Source organism: Ursus americanus, chromosome 25 (genome assembly GCF_024610735.1).
Source record: "Ursus americanus isolate L20-20 chromosome 25, mUrsAme1.1.p, whole genome shotgun sequence".
Lineage (NCBI taxonomy): Eukaryota > Metazoa > Chordata > Mammalia > Carnivora > Ursidae > Ursus > Ursus americanus.
Window position 1 is genome coordinate 22,839,415 of NC_142151.1, and position 20,178 is coordinate 22,859,592.

At 35.4% G+C, this 20,178-nt stretch overlaps 1 protein-coding gene across 19 annotated transcripts in view; it reads right to left on the minus strand.

The window, feature by feature from the left end:
• SOX5 (SRY-box transcription factor 5) overlaps positions 1-20,178 on the minus strand; it is a 963,841-nt gene that overhangs the window by 36,200 nt on the left and 907,463 nt on the right. For all 19 annotated transcript variants that reach the window (XM_045811725.2, XM_045811726.2, XM_045811732.2 and 16 more), the window contains one exon: positions 6,920-7,097. In XM_045811725.2, coding sequence (XP_045667681.1) covers positions 6,920-7,097 — 178 coding nt within the window. The remainder of the gene's footprint in view (positions 1-6,919; positions 7,098-20,178) is intronic.

The window sequence follows — 20,178 nt, forward strand, 5'->3', positions numbered from 1 at the left end:
AGGTAGAAGGAAAAACAGGAAACCACTTGTAATGGTTGAATTGTGTCTTTCAAAAAGATATGTCGGTGGCCTAACCCTAGTATCTGTAAATGTGACCTTATTTGGAAACAGAGTCTTTGCAGATGTAATTAACTTAAGGATCTTGAAATGAGATCACCCTGGATTTCAGGTGGCCCTTAAATTCAATGACTGGTGTTCTTAGAAAGGAGAGAGAGATCTGACACAGAGACACGGGGGGAGAAGGACATGTGAATATGGAGGCAGAAACTGGAATTATGTATCATCATAAACCGGGAACACCAAGGATTACCAGTAGCCATAAGGAGTGAGGTGAGGCATGGGACAGATTCTCCCTCAGAGCCTACAGAAAGAACTAACCCCGCTGACACCTTTACTTTAGATTTCTAGCCTTCCAATAGTGAGACAATCAATGCCTAGTTTAAGCGACCCAGTTTATGGTAATTTGTTGCAGCAGCCTTAGACACCAAATACCACAAGTGGTCTAAGCGTGCTCCAAGAGTCAAGAAGTGATCCCAAGTACTATAAAATATCTGCTGTCTTCCTCAAATCCTTCCTGATTTTTAGATACACATATCTGTCTACCAAACTTCTCTACTTGAATGTCTCATGAATATCTGAAATGCAACACGTCTAGCATAGTATTTGTCATTTTCCCACTGTCTTAGAATTAGACATCTTCCCAATGTCTTTCTACATTCCATATCCCTTTCTAGTGGCCCATTCAGTTACCTGGGGGTCACCTAAGAGATCTTTACCCCATATATGTAATAAGCACCCAAGCTGTGACAGTTATGCTTCCTCCTCAGCTTTCAAATGTGTGTCTTCTTCATTCTCATGGTCCTCACTTTCACTAAAGGCCCCTCATATCTCACCTGGGCCAATGTCCTAACCTCTTAACTGGTTTCCCTAATGTTAGACTTACAATCCTTGAATCTATCTCCTTTATCTGCTTCCAGGTAAAGCATTCCAAAATATCCCCCCAGAAGGAATTTGGATCATGTCATTTTACCTGATTAAAAACCCATCTCTCCATACCTTAGTGCTTAAGATCATAGGATCATAAGATAAGATGTAATATTCTGTGAAAAAATAATTCCATGTTCAAATAAGTGTGGGAAATACTAAATTAAAGTGAAAAAGGTTTCTTCATTGCATAAATTCCCAAGATCTTGATAACGTTAGTGTGCACTGTGAATCTTCAAGAGATAACAAAAATATGCAGCTTTTCCCAGATATATTGGAACAAGAAACCCTGTAATGTTCCCCCAAAAATGTCATTCTGGGATAAATTCCAAACACTTTACAATGGCCTGAAAGTCTCCTCATGCTATTGATTCTGCTTATCTTTCCCGCGTCACTTCCTGCTGGTCTCTCCAGAGTTCTGTGCTTAAGCTGCATAGGACTATTTCCTATTCCAAGCACTGGCCTGTCCCCTCCCACCCCCACCTCTCTCTCCCAAGCTCTTCTCTTTTATTGAAATACTCTTGCTTGCTAGTGTGTTTGGGACTTTATTCAAATGTCATCCCTTCTATAATGACTTCCCTGATATACCCCAGGCACGCTCCTTGGCAACATTAGAACTTCTCATCTCTGTGCTCCTTCAAAATCTTATATGTGCTTTTACTGTCACATGGTCTTCCATTTGTTTAAGTTTGTCTTTCATACCAGTCTTTGAACTACTTGAGGGCATTCAAAAATTTTCAATCTCTTATTCCTTTGGCCCATGGCAGGGTCCACTGAAGGAATAAATGCATATTTCTAAGTTGAAAGTATCTACCTTTATAATTCCAAGTTGATTATCTGTGTCATCACATTGATGGAAGCCTGTAGCATGACGACACAAATTTATTGAACTCATGGATTTAACAGATGCTATGAAGGCAATACAAATTCTTATTTACTACATATTTATTTTACATAGGACTTTTCAGCTAGAAGTAAAAGTAAGGGCACATGTGTTTCAAGTTATTTTCAACAAATACTGATTTTTTTCTATTGTTGAGGTCACTTATCATCATCAAATTTTGGGCACCCTGATATGTAGCCACTTCTTCATCTGTGAAAACTCACAAGAATTAATTAGATTATAAATGTGAAAGCAATTTGTAAATTGTAAAGTGCTATGCAAATGTTAATTGCCAGATGTTGAATAACACTGTCAACTTCCTGACAATCCACTGGCTTTCTATTAAACTATTACAGTATTTTTGTTCAATAACCTACCCTCATAGAAGTTTTTCTGATTAAAATTGTAAACTAATGAAACGTCAAGGTAATATCCTCCTTCATGCCATTATATTTTAAATTAACAAGTTGTAGAAATAAAGTACCAAATTAATGAACTGGAAAATATTTTTCCTTATTCTATCTATCATTTGTTAATGCCCCCGAAGAATAAAGGGTAAGCATAATACATTCTAGTATCTTCCAAAGACTTAATAGAACAAGACTGGAGGCTATCTAAAGCCTCTATCCAAGACTTTCATCTGCTCATCCTCCAAACTTCCATCTGCTCACCATTCTGCAAAATGTATGGCATAGAGAAGACATTTAATACCCATTTATTCAATGAACGAGTGAAAGGCTAGATAAATGACTGAGAATAGCACCGAACACAGAAAGCCTACCAATAGGCAACGACTGAAAAGGGAGCATGCCAACCAGAGATCATGAATCCCTATGGCCTCAACCTCCACTGGCTGTGGGTCTGGCCAAGTTACTAGGTTTTCTTGCACAGTCGTTTTCTTGAAATTAAAACAGAGGAAATAAACATAGAGTCACAGAACTGTCTACCCTGTGACAGGAACTTACTGAGAATCCCTGGGTAAGCACTTAGCCTCCTTAGGCCCCGGTTCCTTATCTGTAAAATAACGAGTTTTGACTGGATGATATGAATATCTGCTCTATCTATTTTAGGGTCTATAATTCTAAAATTAGCTTCAGTGAGAACTAGATTAAAAATGCTTCAAAAAATGTTAAAAGTATTATACATATGTGCAACATAGGTGAAAAAGGCCAATAAAAGAAAGATAGCATTTGGCCAGAAGATTCTAAACTTATCCATCATTCTTCTGAACGACTCATACCTTTTAAGGATTCCCCTTCTTTTGGAGCAACCTACCCTTTGCACACCATATCAAAGGCATTCTTACAGAATACACCGTAATATTGGTCACCCACCGCAAAAACTCACTTTCTATATTTGTAGCTAATAGATATATAGCAAAGAGCCCATGTCATTAACGATAACTTAAGTTATCTTTTAGTTCACAGTTTTCCTTGGTTTATTAACGGCATAACACATTAATTCTTCTTTCAGGGGTGACCTTTATAACACCATTAATGCACACAGCTTTTATCCAACTACATTATTACTCATTACAGTTTCAGCTTTCAACATCTGCATTTGCTGAAAAGAGAAAAGAAAATTGTAGTGGCCTCAAATCCTTGGAAACTATGAGGGATGTGTGGATGTGTACGTGGTGAAGGGATTTTCCAGGGGAAAAAAAAAAAACTAAGGGAAGTTTTAGTAGTGGAGAAAGTCAGATGATAAATGTCATTAAATACATTCTTGCTTTTTTAAAATATTTTGTCATACTTAATCCCTGGAATGCTGAAGTAAAAAATCCTCATATGATAAAAATGCAGATCTATCAGTTATTTTGTTAAAAGCTCTAGTTCTGGTGACATTACAAAAGTAGCTCACAGAACAGCACTGTGAAATTTATGAGCCCTCATGTCTATTATGGAAGTGAATCATTCCTGCCAAATAAAATATTTTTTCTTTTACATACTTAGGACATGAAAGCAAGTCTTATCTTGGAGTCCATTTAGGACGTGGAGTGGAGTAACGGAGTTAGGCCATCACAGAGTGGTGCATATGATAAAAAGTGGACATGTACCCCAACCTTTTTCAAACTTCTCAGAACTTAAGTTTTCATAGTGTCTGCTCTCACTGCTGTCCCACTGCCCTAGACTGGCTTCCTCTTGGCAAATAATCTGGAATTCTGCTCTGTGGAGACTGAAGCACTTGAAATACATTCCTTCAGTTTTTTGTTTTTTTGTGTTTTTTTGGTCCATCCCACAATTTCTCTGTAACTTTACCCTTTTTTCCCCTTCGTTTTGTTCAGTCTCAGAAAAAAGAGGGGCTTTGCTCCTCTCCAACGTTAATCCTTTCTCATGATCTCTTGTGTCTTGTTCCATCATCATCTGTGCTCTCTTTCATATCCTTATCTGTCTCTGACTCTTCTTCCCCTTGACTTTATATATATATATGACTACATATGTGTGTGTGTGTGTGTGTGTGTGAATGATTGCCCTATTTTAAAACCTGTCTCTACACAGTCCTTTTAAAATAATCACTTCTCCACACCAAGCTTACAAAAAGACTGGTCTATAGATCAACTGCATTTTCTCTCCTCATAGTCTTCAAATCATTGTGATAGAAATTCTGTTAAGGCATTCTCCTAAAACTTCTCTGTCAGAGTTTACCTCTCCATGAGCTGCAGCTAAATCATAAGCCTTTTCTTTTTCATTTTTTTTAACTTTTCTGCCAAGTGGGACATCATTAAATAACCCCTTCTTTTTTGAAACTTTCATTTTTCCTAGGCTAGCATGACACTGCCCTATCTTCATTCTTATTCTAAGATAGTCACTTGCTCCTTATCAGTTTCCCCCCTAAAAAAGTGTGCTGGTTTTAAAATGTGCCAATGATACTTTGATATTCCTCTTCCCTTGAGTTGGGCTGCCCTTGTGATTCTCTTACAATGAAGAGAATAGAGCAGACTGGACTCTGTGTGACTCTTGAGACTAGGTCATAAAACGCACTGTGGCTTTCTCCTTGCTCTCCTTCTTGGAGCACCTGACCCTCTAGCCAACAACCATGTGAGTGAGACATCTTGAGCAAGGAGATCTATCCCTAGTAAAGTCCATAGAGGACTATAACCCTGCCTAACACATTGATTGCAGCCATAAGGCCTTAAGCCAGAACTACCCAGCTAAGCTGCTTCCAAATTCTGACCCTTAGAAACTGTGAGATAATGAATGCTGGTTATTTTAAGCTCCTGAGTTTTAGGTTAATTTGCTTTGCAGTAATAGGTAACTAGTACAGTAGGTAATACCTGTGATTCTTTATCCCACTTCTTACTATACATTCTTTTTTGGTGAACTTCCTTTTTTTTTGTTACAGGTGCATATATCTTTTCATTTTCTTTATTTCTTTTAATTCTAGTATAGCTAACATACAGTGTCATATTTGTTTCAATATGGTGATTTAATAATTCTATACTTAGTTTTGATAGTGATTTAATAATTGTATACATTACTCTGTGCTCATCATGATAAGTGTACTCTTAATCCCCTTACATCATATAATTCTACATCTAAAATGTTAGCACCCTTTAACATATTAGACTTACATTTATAGTTTCCTCCTGAATACCTATACCTAAATGGCTGCTTGTGTTTCAACACTTACTACATCTTTATACTTATGTCTTCCAAACCTGCTTCCACTCTGGTCTTCTCTTTCAGGGAGGTATCATCCTTCTTATTTTATGTTAAGTTAAGGGAGGTATCATCCTTCTTATTTTATGAATTCAAAATCCTAGACTCCTCTGTCTCCAACCTGAACTTCACCAGGTACTCTCTATTCAGGATAGGTTGTATCAAGTCTTTCTTACTAATATCTCTTCAATCTATTCCTTCCTTTGTTTTATCATTGCTTATTTCTATTTCACGTAACTCTTGTCCTACACTAAAACAATGGTTTCCCTGATTCCTATCTGTTCCTGCTGCCAATACTCCTCTTTCTTAAAGTTCTGATCAGATTGCTTTCTGGAGAAAAAGTCAAAATTTCTTAGGATAGCATTCAGTCAGATTCCATCTGCTCCTTTCAGTTTTAGCCCTGATCACTTTTCACTACACACTCGTTCTATACTCCAGCCAAATCAGTGCATTTCTAAAAAATATGCTATTTTACTCTGGGTTTTTTCTTAAAGACTAAAATGCCTAGGAATGTCTCTCTTCCTCAAGACTTCACTTGCATTAGGCTATCCCCAACTTAGCCTTCCTTGATCGTTCCCAAATAGAATCCAACACTCTTCTTTTTGATTACAAGGTTGTACCTATGCTCTGAAATAGCACTTACTATGGCTGACTAGTACTATAAGAGGGATGACTTTTCCCCTACTAAACCCTGAGCTCCTTGAAGGCTTGTCTGTGCTAGCCTCCTTATAACCCTATGCAAATGATAAACATATCAATAAATGTAGGTTGAAGTAAGTGTTTCCAGTCTCATTTATGTGTTACTGAAGCAAAAATTATTGGAATTTTTTAAAAGTTAGCTTATGGAAGCATTTTCTAGTGTTTACTTTACCAAATGACAATTGTGGAGAAATGAAGCCAAGTAATTTTTATAATACTTTGGTGTATTCAAGGAAATCTCAAGCAGTATGGAACTAAACAAACTTCATATCCTGATGGGTGACTGCTGATCTAGGTAGAATGTATTTTATCATTATGTATAGTTTGTACACATCACAAAAAAAATGGAAATTTATTTCAGTAATGGGAAAGGCAAGTCACCTAACAATAACATTCTGGAAACATTGCTCTCTGCGATTAAGTCATTTAGACCTCTTTTTTTATAAACTTAAGAACATCTGTTACATCAACACACATAACCAGTTCAATTAGCTTTTCAGGGGGACACTGTAACTTGGATTTCAGTTATAAATTTCATTTGCATGTTTAAAACACACCTATGAGGTTCATCAAATTGAAACTCTCCTATAGAACTAAAACCATGCACAGGCTATGCGTGATTCGCCATTAAAAGATGATTTCATTCAATTGCCATAAACAGAAAATCAGCAAGAACAAAAGAAACAGAACTTACCTATTGTGCTAACTCTGGCTGAAGGACTAGCTAATGCTGCTGGGACAGAGGCTTTGAGGGGGCCTGCCCCACTGTTTATTCTCAGAGCTGGCATATGGGGAGAGGTGGGTGATGTGGGTGATTTGCCATCAGAGGTCTTGGGTTTAGCTGATAGGTTCAGTGGCTGTGCCACTTCATCCTGCAATGATCATTAGAACATGAGCTGTGATAAGGCAAGGCTGATCAAAAATGCCTAGAAAAACACAGGTATATAGCCTGTCATTTCCCATAAAATTACTCTACCAATCAGTGATCTTAACATTCAACCTGTACATTATGGTGTTTGGTTAGCTGTCAACAATGTCACTTTTAACTACATATTATGAAAAACCTTTAGTATAAGAGAAAGTACACGTGCACTCAACTATCCAGAATGTATAGAACTGCTGTCATCTGTAAGAAATAGTCTTAAGCTATTCCCTGTGCTATTTAGTTTCATTGAGAGACAATGACATAATTCATATAAAATTATGATGTAGGTAGGCTTTTTTTCAACCTCCGAAGAACAGGGGTTGAGTCTCAAGCACCTTTGTTCCCTGGTGCTTAGACAAAGTACCTGGAACATCCATGATGGAGGAATTAAATGGTGTGTATCTCTGGTCAGAACTCCTCTCTAAATTAAATACAAAAAAAGAAGGAAACTTTCTAACTTTCTTAGAAAATAATCTTTTCTCCTAGGTTTCACACAAACAGTTTGGACTTGATCTAAACATGAAAATAAACATCACTGACATTATACCAATAAGTACTATTTATTTGTATGCGACACTATTCTAAACACTTAGCATTACGTTTTTAAATCTAGGTTTGTTTTCCAGATTTTCCTTACAACGTATACCACAATCAATACACTGTGGTATGAGGATCTTTATGTGGTTAATTCAGCATATATGGTGAGTTCCAATTGTTCAGTACTTGAATAGGTCAAGTTTATGTAGCTTATATTCTATTTTAAACCTTTCCATATTAGCCCTTGTGTAATTTCATACATAAAATTTATGTATACAATATCATTAAAATTTCTACCACATCATTTATTAGAATAAGATAATATTAACATTACATCACTTTTTTCATCACAAACTGAGAAATTTATTTCTTTTTTGTGTTCTAAAATTAAAATATGTCATATGTTAAACCTTATTGTTTATAGTATCTACAATTTTACAAAGTATTATTGTAGAATAAAAATTTAGTTTCCACTTAGCTATTGTTCTGTCTTCATGAGGTAAGAACATAAAATATCTACCAGTATTAGCGGGATAACTTGCTGAAAGTCGAACAATTTAGAATCAAATGGTGTGCTTTGATGGCATGGAAACATATTAATGCGTAGAAAATCTTATATATGTATCTACCAAAAATCATTGAAATCATTCACTTTATAAAAATGGTAAAATGGCATAATATGACATCTATTTAAAGTTTATATTTTTAAAGTGGTTTATTGTTATTAAATTTCATGGTTAGCTGCACTCAGGAAACTTACGAACAAACTAGAAGAAATTACTCTTTAACACTTTTTAAAAAAAATTCTGTTTTCTGTTTCAGAAAGAAAAAAGAATAGCTATCTGAAAATCTAAGAGAATTCAAATGGCAACCTGGGATCACATTTGATGTGCAGTAAGTTGATAATCAACATACCAAATTTATATGGATTCATATAGTCTTAGAAGGAGGGAAGGTAAGCTAATTCCATGACTGGTTCACTATATAATTAAGAAAAGTTTACTTTAGCATTTTAAAAACTGCAGGGCAAAATTATTCCTAGATCTTTCAGTCTGGAACATTTGGTTGAGCTGGTGAGCCATAATCTTTACATGTGATGTTATGGTTGACAGAAAGCCAGAAGTATTGTGCCCTTTTCCCCCCATGCCTCAGTATGGGTGGGTAGTTCACAAATGGGATCCTTGGATCAGTACCGTCAGCACCACCTGGGAACTTATTAGAAAAGCAAATTCTCTATTGTAGAAACTTTGGAGGTGGGTTCTAGCAACTTGTTTGAACAAGCATTCCCAGATGATTCTGATGCACACTAACATTTGAGAGCCACTACCATATACAATATAAAGGGAGAAATGAAAAAAAAATTATTAAGCTTCAAAACCTTAAAAAAAAAAAAAGCTTCCTCAACGTAAAGAGGTAGCATTAAAAAATAAATACAGTTGTGGTGGGGTGCTGGGTGGCTCAGTTGGTTAAGCATTCGACTCCTGATTCTCTCAGTTCTGGTCACGATCTCATGGGTCGTGGGATCAAGCCCCATGTCCGGTTCCACTCAGGATCTGTGTCTCTCCTTCCCCCTCCTCTCTTTCTGCCCCTCCCCCTGGCTCACGCTCGCCCGTGAACTCTCACTCTCTCTCAAATAAACAAATCTAAAAAAAAAAAAAATACCACCATAATGTTATCTTAATCTTTAAAATTTTATCAAAGCATAACATTTGCTAATAATAATAATAAATGAAAACATGCATATGCATAATGAACTAAATGCCACCGACATTCAGTAGGCCACTAAAGATTAGGATCCAGATTTTCTTCTTGTTAATTCAGCCTAAATATCCTGTCAGATAGGAGCTTTACTGACTATGCAGCCGTAAATATTCTAGACCTTCTTCCCTCTATCAGATGTACCTGCTTACTACTTTCTGTATGAAACTACTGGTTTTTGTCATGACAGCCTGAAAACTTCCTTGGACAGTACCCGCAACTCTTGAAAAGTTTTGAGGGGAGACTTGGAAAAATTAAGGTGGTTGTTTCACTTGACTGTGCAGAGAAAAAGAGAGGAAGGAATATATTCCCAGAGTTGCAAGAGAAGAGATTTATGAGCACGGAGGAAATAGAGCATGAGTGTGTACGTGTGGGGGGAATGATGGTGTTGACGAAGATGATGCAGATGTAGGTGCTGATGGGATATGAAGCATATGAAATGTCATAAAGCTTAGCTTTAAGCACTAAGAACTGTTACAGGCACGTACTGAAAAATGACTACCCAAAGCATTTATTAGAGCAAGAGACCCACTGGAACTCTTAATATTCTCCTCCATTCAAGGCAGCACAGATGTCTGAAAGCCAAAAAGTGCAAAGCCCCAAGGACATAATAGAGGTTGACAGTTCCCAAGTTGATAGAAATGTCATTCAAAATTGCCCTTTCGTTCTCTTTCATTGTGTGACCAGGCTAATGGTATATTAATAAGAACCCACATGCTTGATCCTTATAGTAGTAACTATATAAATAATTTTGACCCATTATATGATATTATTTCACAATTTGGTTCTTCTAATAATTTACTATGGAGCTACTACACCAAATACCTATTATTCATCAAGAATACAAAAATTACAGTAGTTTTCCCATTTTCTATTAATTATTTTTCATTTGACTAGATGAAAAATTTAAAACCCTAACCATAAAATGAAAGTGGGCTATTTATTTATGACCTGTATTTCTCATAATTATGAATATGTGCAGTAAGTGCCAAGGTAAGGTTTTTTTCCTAAAGGTTTTTCTACTTTGTTTTTTTTTTTTTTTATTTGCAAGAACTTATTTAGGAGAAATTTGAAAGCTTAGCAAGATTAAACCCTACTCTTAGAAATAAAGCATGCATTTTAAAATTCTAAGTAAATAATTTTTATATAAAAGAATATAAGTAATATTTAAGGTCAAGAAAGCACTGGAAAAATAGCATTTCTATGAAATAGAACATAAAGCAATAAGGAAAGCAATTTCTTTTTAATTACTTGTCCAATCATTAAATGATGCTGCCATTTGAAAATTTTGAAAATAGCATATTTCATAATTAGTTAATTTATATACAAAGTGATAGTTAAGAATCTTATGTACCTGTTGAATAGTTAGTTCCAAAGTTGACATGCTAACCTAATATAAATACAAGGCAAACATTTAAACTTAAGAAAATCTGTAAGCTAAGGGAAGTGAATTTTAACTAATAGGTCATTACTTACATTTATAGAATTCATTATAATATCTCAAATCATTTATTTAATCTTCAATTCTATGAAGTAATTAACAATCTCAGAGGTGAAACTAAAACTCACAAAGTCCTAAAGAAACCCAAGTTGTTGGACTCAAGATAACGATATTCTTTTTAGTTATATAACAAATTTTAGAATTTCTTAAGTTCAGACTTAACCATATGATTCTTCACATAAAAAAGCCACATAAAGGTCAATACACGTGCAGTAAAATGAAGTAATACAAGCATTCACTATTTATATACTAGGTTAAAACTGAAGGCACAAACGATTTATTTTGGAGATTTTTTTGGTGCTTCTCTGTTCTCTCTACTACATAGCCTCAAAAAGGTCCTTTGGTAGTGATAAAGAGCTATTAAGTTAGGCTATTTAAAAAAAAAAAATGCCAAGGGTCCGTGTACAGTATGTCAGAAAATACAATAATTTGTACAATAATGTGTAACAGAATAATATTTCATATATATATATATATATATATATATATATATATATATATATGCAAGTTTTAGGAACCTATTTATGATTATAACTTCTCCTTATAGAGTCTTGTCTAATCTTAGCTGTCTGGGACAGAATGCAAAACAAGTATAATCTAAACAAACATACAGTTTCAAGCATGTTCAACTTACTCAAAGTTACTACGACTTGTCTAAAAGCAAACATTTCACTTAACATCCATTTGTGGTCATGGTAGTAGAAATATTGTGGAGGTGTAATGAATTTGTGTCCTAGCCAACGAAAGGGAACACCCCCCACAGATAAATAATAGATTTGGATAAAGAGAATTATTTGACATAAACATATAGCCTTATATGTGCTGGAGGAATACAAATGTCATCACAAATCAGTTATTCCACATAAAGTTAACAAAAACTGTAAAATTATATAAATTTAAAATATATTTTACTTAGATGATTTTCAAATAATAGGCTTATTCTAGGAAAAACATGTTAGTCTAACATAATTGTATAATATTCTTAATTTTCAATGTGCAAAGACCAAATCGCTCATAGAAATCAAACACAATTTATCAAAGAAAAATCATTTTTCAGAATCCTGGAGGTTTAGTTCTCTCTCCTGGCTCCTTAGGCCTTCTTCCCTTTTTTATTTTTATTTATTTTTTTGTGCTAAGGAATTTTAATAGAGAACTAGAAAATAGGGATACCAGTATCCTAAGGAAATCTACTCCTATTTTTGTTCTTCGCAATAGAGACTATATCCACATGCAGATCCCTGGGCCACAAGGTGCAACACTAAGGATGAGCAGATGATTATATTCTCCAGAGTAAAAATTCCACCTTTATTTATATCTTTACTCATTCTCACTATCAAAATTTTTCTTTAAATAGTTACCTAAAGTCATTATTGAAAATCAAATATTTATTTGGTAGTTAATAAATTTAAAACATTTTAATGGCAACCGGCAAGAACATATAAATTTATGCAATCATCCATTCATTCTTCCATTCTTTATTGAATGAAATTTCAACTATTTATTACTTGCTGTTATATGTTGGGCATTTAGGAAAATGCAAATAACCTGACATCTAGGCCTCTGGCTTTGAGGCTTTGGTTTTGTGTGGTACAGTAATAAAGGAGCAAAGAATGTATTTACTTTGTATTTAAGCCTGCAGTGAAGATGTATGTGGCATTGTGTTTCATTTAAACTGAATTATTCGAGGACAGTTTGTCTATGTATTTAAATGTATTCTTTCATTTATAAATATGATTTGATTCCTTAATAGCCATACAATGATTGAATAAAAAAATAAGGAATTTCAGGCTACTTCCTCTGCACGATTTGAAAACTGTGACTGTCCCCATATTTATCACAAATACTCATGTGAAGTAAGTAGCAATAACAACATATGGGGGAGAGTAAAGCATTCATGAAACATGTTGCAAAATTAATCAGCTGGTTGCTATTATCCTCTCTGATGAAATAATCACATTAAGTAGGGAAGTACACTACAGGTTGAATTGGATAATGCGCATTGTAGCTGCACCTCCCTTCTTTAGCTTGCTTTGCATTCATTGTCTGTTCCTATTGTTCACTGCGGTAACCCTCTTTCACCTCTTCCACTCAAATAAGGCATTTCTTTCTACAGTTCACTAGAGATTGACGAGAGAGAAAAACAAAACAAAACAAAACAAAACAAAACAAAACAAAACAAAACAAAACAAGACCATCTTTTTGGAGATCCGAAAGTCCCTGATCTTTCCTTCATGAACTTAAGAGCAAAAAACGTTTGCATTTATGCGCAAGAGTCAATCAAAGTAATATAAGAAAAAAACTAACCAAACATCTTAAATTATTTTCTTAGCCCCTGAAGAATAAGGGATCCCACTCATGCTGCTACTGCAACTCTATACTTTATAGTAGGCTCTTGGCACCTAAAAATCCAGTCTATCATCTTACAGAACACATGGTCCTGAGGTCCCTTTCATGAACAAATGTTTGCTTCTGGGCTTACAAATTGCAAGATGCCTAGTTAACCAGACAGGCAGAGCTCCAGGAATTCTTTGATAGGTATGCTTTTGTTGTGCTAATGCTACCATTAGACCTGATTGCCATTTAAATACAAGTCTTAAGTTGTGTCGCTGAGGGTAACGTACTCGTGCTTGCCATTCAGCTCCCTTATTGTGTCAGTTTACACTTGTAGCTTAATGTATCCTGCTTTCAAAAAGAGGGTGCTACAGGTGTAGCTGGGGGACACTTGCTTCATTGTGATAACTTCATATTGGTTTTACATTTAAATTGTTGGCATTTAATTAACTTACAGGTATTCACATAGTCTTCATCATTTAATTCAACATGCTCCCTGGTCCTTCCCCGTTAACATTTTATTCGAGTATTTCCCTCGTTTTTTTGCTTTTGATGATTTAATGCCTCTGAAATGTCAATTACATCCACAAACACACACATATATATTTGAACACAAATAGAGCAAAGATTAAAAGGAGTGGCTTGTGGAATATCAATAATATTTCACATCCATTTTTTAAATTAAAAAATGGCTTTGAAACATCTAAGCCAAATAATGCCATCCTTTCTACACACGAAGTAGTTCTTCACACACACAGTTTAGCCAGCCTCCAAGATGGCCCCCCCAATAATTCTTGCTCCTGGCATTTATGCCCCTGAGTAGTCCCTTCCCACAAGAAATAGGACTGACCTACATAACCAATCGGCGATTGCAGAAAGGACAATTTGACTCCCGGTGCTGGGTCATAAAGGACATTGTAGCTTCTACATTCCTCTTTCTTGGATCAGTTACTCTGGGGTATGGTTTCTCAATCTCAGCACTACTGACATTTTGGCTGAATAAGTCTTTGTTGTGAATGACTGTCCCACGCACTGTAGGATGTCTAACTGTATCCCCCTCCTCTACCACGAGATGCTTGTACCACTCTTGCTCTGGCTGCAGCAAGTGAAACTGTCTCCAGACGCTGCCAAATGTTTCCTGGGGGACAAAATCATCCCCAGGGGGGAGCCACCTGCCATGTCACGAGGACACAGCCCATAGAGAGGTCCACCTGGCATGGATCCGCGGCCTCGCGCCCACCACCAAGATGTGACTTGTTAGGCATGTGCGTGGACCACTTTGGAAGTGGATGTACCAGCACCTATCAAGCTTTCATGAGACTGCAACCCCAGCTGACAACCTGACTGCAGCCACATGAGAGACTCTTGGCCAGGTCCATCCAGGTAAGCTGCTCCCAGTTTCCTGCCCTGCGGAAACTGTGTGAGAGAAGCGTTCACTGTTGAACGTCACTAAATTGTGTAGTATTTTGTTAGGTGGAGAGAGCTAATCCATCCTCCTCCGCAAGAAGTAGAGCCTACACTTATTAAGTTCTTCCATGACTCCAAAGCATTTTTCACAGTGACTTCATTCTGACGCCTGGAAAAATACTTGTTTCTCATTCTTCAACCATAATATATGAATGCATTTCATGAATGTCCCTCAGTTTGACTTATTTCCTTTGCAGAGCTAGATGTCATTCCTTTTTACTTTTTCTTTCTGTCTCTTTTAATATTTCCCCTCCCTTCTCTTTCACATTTCTAACTTAGCTTTCGAAACTTTCTTTAATTTTAGACTATCTAACCTCTTCTTTTTATTTTCAAAATGTGCTAAAAATATACTGTATGAATACAGTTTCTATGTATTTACTTAGAAGAATATCCTGTGAGAAGACCTTTAGCTCACAACACCAAATGAAAACCACTCATGGAAACTCTGCAGAGTAAATTTTTCAAATGCAGAGTACATTTGAAAAGAGGAAGAACAGAAGGAATACGAGTGTCAAGAATAATATTTGATGAGAACAGTTACAACATGAGCCAGTGTAAAATGTATGGTGTTTCAGATTCAACTTTGTTTAACCTATGGTCCCTAGACAACTTCAAATTCCTAATAATAGTGGTTATTTTGTCCTCTGGTGTTCATTACATCTGGATGATTGCTATTATCTTTTAAAATGATTAATAGGTCTTCTACCAAGAGGCTAAAAGAAAGCATAAAGCAGTAAGATTTGATGTTAATAATCATATCAGTTCTTCTTATTAGCCTTTTCTAAATGTAAACCTCCAAAAGCTTTTTAAAAATACTTTAGAGAAACTGAAATTAAAGAGTTGGTCACTCCATGTATAGAAAGAACATAATGTTTTCTTGGCACCTCCTGATCAGTCCTTAAACACATAACCAAAAAACATTTGTCACTGTTACTTTCCTGTTAGTTTCCCTTGAAGATAAGTGAAAAAGAACTAATCAAGACTACAAAATTATCAAATGATGGAATGGATTCACAAAACAATAAAGCAGAAGCTCCCGGAGCAATACAGCTTTACAAAGTAAACTCTAAGAAAATAGAAGCCACGCTGATCAGATTCTACTACCACATGCATTTGGGGGGCGGCACCTCTACCTGGACCTGAGTGTACAAAATGAGCACAACCACCTCTCTGCCTGAATCTACAAAAGGAATTAGTATCAAAAGGACAGCAGAGCAATATAAATAACACCAATACAAATGAGTATAAATTCTCTGTTCCCCCATCCCACTTGGAGGTCTGTTACTCACGGGAAAAAACATTGAAAGAATGACTGGATCTTGAAAGAAAACAAACAAAATTAAATACTTTGGAAGATCCTTAGAAGGCTAAAAAAACTTCTTTTCAAAAATACCTGTGGTTCTTTAGGGATTTAAGTTTTTATAGATACTAAGAAAAGTTTGATCTGGTTATAAGCAGATCAACCAACTTTAGATGGCCATCCTGGGAGAAAAGGGAAAAGAGCGAGTAGGCATAATCATGTGTATGTCACTTAATAGTCACTCTCATTTTATTAAATAAAAGCCTCATTACCAATGCTTACCTATATGCATGTACGGATTCTAAAGGGTACAAATCCCCCATAGTCTGGTGGACCCACTATTACTATTTAACAATTAATGACAGTTGGGACAGTTAACCAGTGCATTGTGTCTATTTGGGAGACTTGAGTAAGGGCCAAATTGTCTAAGGCATAGAACCTTGGGGAAAGATGGATACGTGTGTATGGGTGCATATATGTGTGCACGCAGGTGTGCAATGGATTTGAAGGTGAATGAGACACAAAGAAAGAAAGTTAGGGAAGACTAAGGCAGCACCCTATTACTAACAAACCATTGTATTTCATTTTATTGAATTAGTTGTTTTCTTGAAATGTTGATTGCAAAATAATCAGAGTTTAAATAATTTCAGGAGGCTTTATTCTTTAAAGGGATGTTTATGGATGATCTGAGCACTCATCTTTACAGTACAACTTTCTTGAGGGCAGGCATTAGTATATTAATTGTTTTTATCATGCACATACAGTCTTAAGTGGAAAAAATACTAAATATCAACTCCTAAATCTTAATTACATGGATAGTTAGGACTAATCAATGACAAACCCTTGATAAATTTTTTCTTCTATTGTTTTTTCATAAAGTGTTTTAAAATTTTCTCATAAAGTGCTTTAATTGTCACTTTGTCTAGTGAATGATAGGAACACATGCCCTACTGTAACGTATCCCTCCACATTTAAATCTCTTCAGATGAATTCTTCTCACTACTTGAATTTCATAGTTCTTTCCAGTCTCCAGAGTTTTGCTCCCCTTTCTTCTTGCTTTCCCCTAGAGTTGAAGGCTTGACATCGCTGGGATGCACTGTTTTCTAGTTAGAGATGTCAGCTAAAAGAGCCATTGTCAGGCACTTCTCAGGGACAGGCTGCCTATTAATTTAACTTGAAATTTTACTAGGTCGCTACATCTAAACTACAACTCTTTCCACTCTATTCATTGCAGACAGAGAAAGAGAAGCAGTCACTGAAGATAAAGGGTAAAGTCCAAAGATGAGCAAAGAGAAAATTTAAATGCAAAACTCACTTCTCTCACTCCCACTTGCTTTAACCCAGACTTGATTCTCACCCTTCAGATTAAGGGCAGTATTCACGATTTTCCTTTCTGTATAGAATTAGAAGACTTGTCCCATTTGCCCTGGGCTTGCTTTTTTTCCTCATGTGGTAGGGTTACTCTTTAATTTGTTTCAAAAGTATCTTTTAGGCATTATTCCCAGCAACGCTAGCCATGGGAAAGAAGGCATTTATATTCCAGTTGGTGAAGCAATATACAGATACTGAATGATAAAACAGTTTAAGGCTATGGAAGTTGATATGAAATTTTAATACTTAAAGAAATATCATTGTGATTAATCTACAAGAGCGTCATGTAGGCAGTTCTTTTGAAAAAAAATTATATTTCATTCAGTCTGGATGATTTAGACCAAGAGTCACTGTGATTGATTTACTAGTCTAGAATTGGGATTTGGATTTTAAATCTTAGACGCTTAACTTAAATGCAATTAAAAAAAACCTTTTTAGAACGTTATAATTCCCGTATCCTTGGATCCTCACATCACCTTTTCTGAAAACACGAAAAGGTATCAAGGGCATGAGCTCTTGGAATATTAGGTCCTATAAAATTTGCTATTTGGGATTAGAGGATTTTTCCTAGAAATAAAGATCGTTTTCCCTTCCCCAAAATATTAATCAAAAACAATTATTTTCCAATTACGATCAACTTAAAGTGTTTTTCCTTTCTACTTCTCTCATAATTAACCTATTAGAGAATGAATAAAAGAAAAGGCATAGTATATGTCTCATTGAAAACAGGGATTATGCAACTTTCACCTGGGAACGTCTATTTACTCCAAATGAAATCCTGATTTTGTCCTGAAGAGACCTAATTTCCCAAGAAGAAATAAATGCTTACGGTCCTATATACTATTTGTTACATTAATATTTGCGAGGAGTTAAATATTACAAAACGTACAAAAGTACATCTAATAAGTTTAGTAAACTAAATATTAATACATTTTTAAAATAATTTGAATACTTTTATATCTGTTCGTCTTAATGCTGATTTTCTAATACTGTTCACTTTACTTCCTGACATCTAAATAACTTTACTAGTTACAAAGCATCCTTATACATTTTGTCTTATTTTAGTATGACAGCAAGAGTGTAAGGTATCATCATTCTCATTTCACAGATAAGGAAACTGACAGTAGAGATATTTAAAAATTTGTCAAATGGTCATAACTTTAGTAAGCTTGGGACTTGAACCGTCACTGGCATGTAAGCCTAGGCAACTTTCCAGAACTGCCCCTCTACCATCTAAATGTCAACAGAGTAAAGGATTGTTAAGCAATAATTTCTGTGAAAAATCAGACTAACAACTGAAATCTTGTAATTTCTTCTTCATTCTAAAGAAATTGTTATACCCCATTGTGACAGAGACCATGCAGAGCTTAATTTGGGTAATATTAGTCTGAACCCTTGCAAAATGTTTGTAATACTAAATCATGAAATAATTTACCAAAGCAGCTAGGAGTAAATTCCAAATGTATTCATATATCTAAAGTATATCATAAAAGAGTAAATATTTGAAGCAAATGTATAAGCATCCTCAACACTATTATTTGATACCTATTTTGTTTCAACATAAAACACATGTCCATTTATGTACATCCAAATGTTGTCCAGTCATTTAGAAAGGAACTAATATTGCAAGAAATGAAGAAGAGGATAGAAAAGACCTTTAGCCCACCTACTGGCTTGACCAAAGGCTATGAATCCATCCCAGGTTTATTTCAAATGAGTTGTGTCAAAGGTTACCCACAGGCCATCTTATAGTGATTTATAGCCAATGTCTGCAAATCTCCTTTTATTTTAATGATAACCTCAATAGAGTCATTAAGGCATTCTTTGTCTTCATGGCAGTGACCAGGAGGGAACTGCTGTCTTTAAAGAATTTTAAGGGGTGATAACTATTTGTATAGAATGTCAATTAGGGCCAGTTTTTATGTTGCGCTCTAAAGGCAAAATTTTTTTTTTCTCAATGTATTGAAGATGCTTAGCTTGATTATATATTCTGCCTATCACTGTTATAATATTAAATTCAAGGTATAGGCCAAAGAAAATTCAATAAAGATGAAAAAGCTTAGAATTGAGCATCAGGTAAGAGTCTGATTTTAATTATAATGATCTCAAATTTGTATTAAAGCTCTCACAGCATAATGATTCTTAAGTGTCTGTATTGAGTTAAGCATGTCATGAAGCATGAAGAATTGCAAGATTGATTTATCAGATATTCATTTAAGAAATAGGCAATTAAAATAATTAATGTGTAGTGAAACTCAGCTGTAATGCCTCACGTTTAATTTTTCCCAACCCATAACATTAAAAGAATAATACATTTCACAGTCTGGATGGCATAAAAGATTTTATATAGCAACTGTAATGATATCATTACATAAGAGTTTTGATCATATCTCCTAGACAGAACTAAGGAGAAAGAATAAGTGCATTTATTTTAGATTTGACCTTATTTTAAATGTTGCTTTGGGTCGTGAGTTGCCAAATAAAATGAATGGATATTCTTTTTTTTTTTTTTTTAAGATTTTATTTATTTATTTGACAGAGAGAGAGACAGCCAATGAGAGAGGGAACACAAGCAGGGGAAGTGGGAGAGGAAGAAGCAGGCTCATAGCAGAGGAGCCTGATGTGGGGCTCGATCCCAGGACTCCGGGATCACGCCCTGAGCCAGAGGCAGACGCTTAACGACTGAGCCACCCAGGCGCCCCATGAATGGATATTCTTGATTCTTGTAGTAAGGGATGAAATACATATATATATATATATACA